Source organism: Prosopis cineraria, unplaced genomic scaffold (genome assembly GCF_029017545.1).
Source record: "Prosopis cineraria cultivar Desert tree isolate PC_DT_omini unplaced genomic scaffold, ASM2901754v1 PC1216, whole genome shotgun sequence".
NCBI lineage: Eukaryota > Viridiplantae > Streptophyta > Magnoliopsida > Fabales > Fabaceae > Prosopis > Prosopis cineraria.
The window spans coordinates 8,176-14,611 of record NW_026556541.1 but is presented as its reverse complement, the minus strand read 5'-3'; the positions used below and the strand labels follow the sequence as shown (position 1 = coordinate 14,611).

The following is a 6,436-nucleotide window of genomic DNA, read 5'->3' as shown; positions in this document are numbered from 1 at the left end:
TTTCCTTTCCCAGCTTCATATTTTTTTATAGAAAAAGAGCGAATGATGACAAAACTTTAACTCACCATCACTTCCACTTCTCACATTCCATACACACCACGTTCAAAGCCAGAGATCAGACTAGCTAGATATATACGTAGGTGGCCATATAATTAATCAACAACACTTGGATATAGCAAAATCACTGTGGTGATTGATCTCGTCCAATGGCTAGCTTCATGATAACCTCTATCCTGCGTTTGATGTTTTTTGTACAACTTTCTTATTCTTCTTCTTCTTCGTCTCATCATCATGGACGCGTAATAGTGGTGTCAAAGGATGGGGATGGAGATTACGCGAGTATAAGTGAAGCAATAGCACGAGCTCCGAGGCTGAGTGGAAAGAGAATCAGAATAGAGATCAAAGCTGGAATCTACGAGGAATATCTCAGAATCCCCTCCGACAAGACCAACATCGTCCTCGTCGGAAGCGGCACCCAAATTACAAGGATTACTGGCAATCGAACCACAGCCACCGATCAAAGTGCCACACTAGGTATATATATATATATATATATATATATGCACGCGCACACATTTATATGTCTGTAACATAATCTCTATATACATGTTGCCAGCCCTAGCTCTCTGAGGATCGAGATATTTTATAAGTAAAAATGAATTCTACTATATTGTGAGTTGTAAAGTTTACTCTATTTTAATTTTCATCAGAATGCTAGCACAGTACAGTAGTACCTCTCATATGATTATTAATGGATCGATTTTATTGATCATGCATGTATTGGAAAAAATCGAAGTGCGCTTTTGTCTCCATGCATGCTTGTGCCCCACCATCATAATAATGATCATATATTTCAAAATAAGAATGTGTCAGCGAATAATGAAGCCAGAATTAGGAAATCTATCCTCAGCCTAAGAATTTCATTGTAGAAGTCACTTATATTCAATATTTAATATGATAGGAAAATGGCAATACTCCATATGTTGGAGGTCCTTTAATTATTTACTTATTTGAAAGTTATTGAAATTGTACTGAGTCACTTACACTTGTTCATCCTAAATCCAAATCCGTTAGATTGTTCACTCAAAAGGGAAAAAGCCAAAAAATGATGCTATTAATTAATTACTTGTGCATTTCCTTGAGATTATTTGTTAGCGTTCAAAAGCACTAATAACCTGTGGAAATTTTTTTTTTCCAATAGTTACATTTTAAACTTACACTAGGTAAAATATTAACATGACATTTAGAGAAGCTTCCCTGAATTCTATTTTCATACAATTTGCTGTCCAACAATTTTATTTTCATATTGTTGCTTTCCTCTTTACCAAAATGACCTGATGGAATGCAATCGAATCCTGATGGAATTAACTCGGCCATTTTTACGAACCAAAAAATAACCATTTAAGTAATCGACGTTGTTAACGAAAACTGATCTGATAATCAAGCTTGTTTTGTCAGCGATCTATGGATCAGGGTTCGTGGCCGAACACCTAGGATTTGTGAACACCGCAGGGAGCGATGCCGGCCCCGGAGTGGCCGTATTCAACCAGGCCGATCACAGCGCCTTTTACAGATGCTCCATCGAAGGCTTCCAAGACACCCTGTGGGCCGTCTCTGGCCGCCAATTCTACCGCGATTGCGACATCTACGGCACCGTCGACTTCATCATGGGCGACGCCGCCGCTCTCTTCCAGAACTGCAACCTCTTCGCCAGGCCTAGGGAGTTCGTCACCTTCACCGCCCAGTCTCGCTCCTCCGACAGTGAAGCTACCGGCTTCGTCTTCCAGTCCTGCCATTTCACCATATCCCCGAAGGACGCAGATCAGAAGTCGAGGGTGGTCAGAGCGACGTTAGGGAGGCCGTGGAGGGCGTATTCGAGGGTGGTGATAATGGAATCGTACATCGATTCACTGATTGATCCGAAAGGGTGGGAGATTATGTATGGCACGGCGCGTACGGACAGGTTGAGCTACATAGAGTATAAGAATAAAGGGCCGGGGGCGAGGACTGGTGATAGAGTGAAGTGGCCTGGGGTTAGGGTTGCGGCTGATCCGATGGAAGTTGAAGGGTTCGCTGCTTCTGCGTTTCTGGACGGCAATGCTTGGATTCCTCAACTTCGGATTCCATATCGTCCAGGTCTCTAGCGCCAAGTTGAGTTCGCATATATTTTTATTTTGTTAATTTAATTTCCCGATTATTGCGTTTGTGTGTGTTATGTGTGTTCATTGAGCAAGTGATCGAACAATTAATAAAGTGCATGGATGGATAATTGGAAATCGATTAGATGAATAATGTTCAGTTCGTCGAGTCTTTTGTTCATTGTATTTAATTAATGGTCGTGATTTAATTTTATGGCACATTTTTTGTACATTTCAATCATTTTTTATGCAATGGTGGAGTAAGAATCTTAAATTAAAAAATATAAAATAATTTAATAAAAAATAATATTTTTTAAAAAAATAATTATACTACGAGTAAAATTATAATAACATAAATAATTTTAACATATTTTTTATTTTAAAAAAAATTATATTGAATAAATTAATATAGTCTTTTATTATAAATATGCTTTTCATATCCTATTTAGATCATTAAAATATTATTTATCTAATAAACTTTTAAGCCTAAATATTTTTCCTTTAATTTAGAGGGTGCAAAATATCAAGAGTAGAGAATGCAAATTTATAAATTTTATATATCCCACTTATAATTTTTTTTTAAAGTGAGGGAGTGCATTTGCATCTCTCAAACCAATGTGGCTTAGCTACTGGGAGTGGGGCGTGTTAGTGATTCTTATTTTTAATATAAAATCATAAAGTTTTGTACATAGTATGATTTATTGGAGAGAAATATGTTAAATTCAAGTTAAAATGAAGGGTTAATTATCATTCTTTTTACTCCTTAACTTTATCTAAAAAGTCAATCAAATATGACCCTCAATGTCGTTTTCAATCACCCTACCATCTTCTTCTCATGTTAGTGGGTTCTATAATTTATTTTTTAATATTTTTTATTATATGATGTTCACTCTTTCTCCTCTTTTAATATTTTTATTATAAAATTTATTCACACTCTTTCTCCCCTTGATCTCTTTCTCTCCTAATTCTCTCTCCTTTCTAATTTTTATATGTCTCATGTCTCCCTTTGTCCTTACATACTTATCATCTTCTGCAATGTGTGATAGTAGAGCAACCCTTAGAGTAAGGATGAATTGGGCCTCTTGCTTATGGAATCTTCTTCGACACCCTTCAAGTCATCGTGGACCAACATTATGGAGGATGACAATGGTGTTGTTCTTCCCCCATAATGTGTTTGTGGCAACGATGGTGGTTTCTTTGCCACTCTTCACTGAACTAGTTCTATTTTAAACTCTAATTTGAATATATTGATAGTGTATGAGAGTATTTTTAAATATTGAAATCTTGAGATTTCATTTGTAAATTGTGAAAACTTAATAGTTCTTATTGAGTTAGACCTCTGATTGCCTTGGCTTTTGATATTAATGGTGATTGGAGAAAATAGATTACACATTACATATATTTGACAACATTGCTAATATCATTTGACAGCAACAGGGGTGAATTTTTGACACTCCCCATTGCTCCGTCCAATGTTCGATTGAGGTGATCTATGTGTCTACAGAGAGCTTTTTCTAGCTCTAGCTAATGAAACTAGTTTTACAATTGAATTGTTTCTCAATTAAAAATTGGACACCTATTTCACAACTCACTCCCTTACACCACTTTAACATAATTTGGGTGTCCTAATTTTATACCAAGTGTCAAAAGCTTCAAACACAATGCAAACCATACTTAATAGACTATTTCAGACTTGTGCAATACACTACATCACTGACAATACATATAAAACATATTCTTAATGCTCAAACCCTTTGTCATAAAAATACAAGGGGTAGCCTTAAATTCATAAATCATCATATCATTTCACAATAATCACAATCTTACTAACTTTTTGCTTGTACTAGTATTTTGGCCTTATAGTAGATTTCACAATCAGTATATATACACCCTAAGGCTCAAAATACACAATATAGTTTAACAACCTCCTAGTGCAAGTAAGCTCAAAAATATGGACAACCCTGATTGGTAATATCATTTGAATTATACACATAATACTAATCAAAATGTATGAGGCTTGCAAGTGTTAGGATAGAATCTTAAGCCTCGGATTGTTTCCCTTGCTTTTAACCCAAAAGCTAACTCCTGTAATATTGAAGAGAAAAGGTGAGTACAACTACCTAGTAATCAAGATTCATCTAACTTACACTAATGCATGTTAATTAATTTAAATACAAGTGGCAAAGATATCATTCTCGAATCATTTAACATGTTCAATAACACCATTCACATTTTTCATTCATAGTAGCATATACTCACGTGATAATGACTTAGGAACACAATTTCACATGGATTTAAGGCTAATCACATGATTTTCATCACTAGAGTCACAATATAGACAATCATGTGCCCTTTGTATCATAATAAGCATGATCACACCTCCTTATATCTTCCTTATGCTTTTGACATGAAACCGTGGGTTATAACACATTGGGATTGTTAATGAAATTGAGACTACCCTAGCCATTCATGCGTGAAAAGCTACCCTGTTAAGGTCCCCTATCTCACTTGTGGTTCACGGTTTCTCCCAACTCTTACACTATAGGGGTGTCATTTTCCTTAAACTAGTTTCCTTATATAACAAGTGAAAAATTAATTAGGTTTGAATCCTTCATTGAACAAGTGAAACGATATATATAAATAAATCCAAGCAAACCATCAAGCTCCAATGGTAGCCTTACTATGTGAATTTCAATTCTCTACTCATTTTTTTAGGCGAACTCCTACCTTTTATGATCATAAGATACATAATAATGTAACATTTCAGAACATGTGATTACTCAAAATACAAGCATGTATAATGCCATTATTATGATCTACTCATACATGAACATCACATAGACACGTATAACTAGTCAAGTATAAATTAATAAATTAATTAACACACAAAAGCACAATAAAGAATTCTTTTAGTTACCTCAAACTTTTAAGAGGTCAAAAATTTACCCCTTAGATTCACATTTTCAAAGTTTCACAAAACTTGAATGATGCTAAATATGCTTACTTTACTTTTAACCACAATATAGATCATCAGCATCTCTTTTTTGGATAATTTTCAATATCTATCACTACACTTCTAAAACTCTCAATAGAATAATCTCTTCTTTTTAGACCTATCCATTAGGTTTATTAACTCCTATTATATCACAACAATTTCATTGAGCTCCTAAACAACCATTAATAACATTTTTAACTCCCATCCACCACATTAATGGTGGATTTTCTAGCATTAATGGCTATCAAATACCGAAAATACATTCTTTACTCTTCCTAAGGTTTAAGGTACTTAAACAACTCCTATTAACCCTATTTAAGTTAATAAGTTTAGACCTATAGCCTCTATAAATTGAAAAATATCTTTTTAAATCAAGCCCTAACTCCCAACATCAAAAAAATGCAAGAGAGAAGAGAGATTTAAGCTTAATGAACTTACCTCTAGTGTTTAGAAGTTTCAAAATACTTCTAATGCTTTCAAACTCTAAGCCCTAGTAGAGTTCCTTATGTTCCCTTCATTCACAATTTTGTTTCTCTCCTTTTTTTCCATCAGTTTCATGTTCTTATTTTTGTAGAAAACATATTGTGTGTTGCGATGCCTATCCCTATACACTGCAACATGTGGTACAAAGAGGGTGCTCTTACCTTTTGGTGGCTCATGCACCACGGCATATCATGTATGCACTGCAGCATGTGACATAAAGCCATTTCTCTCTGTCTTTATCACTTTTTCATGCCCCAACAACCTGACCTTATTTTGAACTCAATCTTAAGGCTGAAATCACAACTTATAGCACCCACTATCCCTTTGCAACCATACACCACACAAATTTACTTAACTAACTTCATTTATTCAACTAATTAGAGATTAAATTCTTTAGGATGTTATAGTCAGCCTCTATAAGCCACTCAAGAATAATCACTCTAACAACTATGGGCTCCAACACTGAGTTTTGTGAAACTTACCTGCTCACCCTTACTCTTCAAGTAAAAAACAAAGTGTTCTCGCATAAGAGCTATATTAGTATATATATTGAGAGTGGAAGGCAACAAATGAGTAACTTAGAAAAAAAAATAAAGATAAGATTATTAGTTGGGTTGTTCTATGTTAAAGGAGGCATATGATAGGATGAAGCTAAATAAGTCAATTGGTTCTTCATTTTTTAGGAAACTTATGATGCGAGCTTAAGACGGTGAAATCACAGCTGTTGTTGACACTGATGAGTGTCACATCTTAAGTTTTAATTTCGTGATTAATTAAACCTAATTAAAGTAATTAAGTAAATTAAAGTGGTGTGTGACCA

At 34.8% G+C, this 6,436-nt stretch overlaps 1 protein-coding gene across 1 annotated transcript; it reads left to right on the top strand.

The window, feature by feature from the left end:
* The first annotated feature begins 206 nt into the window (after window positions 1–206).
* On the top strand, window positions 207–2,298 carry LOC129299575 (probable pectinesterase/pectinesterase inhibitor 12). Its single transcript, XM_054938053.1, has 2 exons — window positions 207–534; window positions 1,459–2,298. The coding sequence occupies exons 1-2, from the start codon at window positions 207–209 to the stop codon at window positions 2,142–2,144; spliced, it is 1,014 nt and encodes a 337-aa protein (XP_054794028.1). The 3' UTR covers window positions 2,145–2,298.
* Window positions 2,299–6,436: the final 4,138 nt, after the last annotated feature.

Coding starts and splice junctions, on each gene's coding strand:
- LOC129299575 (XM_054938053.1), top strand. CDS start 207: ATGGCTAGCTTCATGATAACCTCTATCCTGCGTTTGATGTTTTTTGTA. Junction 535..1,458: donor CGATCAAAGTGCCACACTAG/GTATATATATAT, acceptor TTGTTTTGTCAG/CGATCTATGGATCAGGGTTC.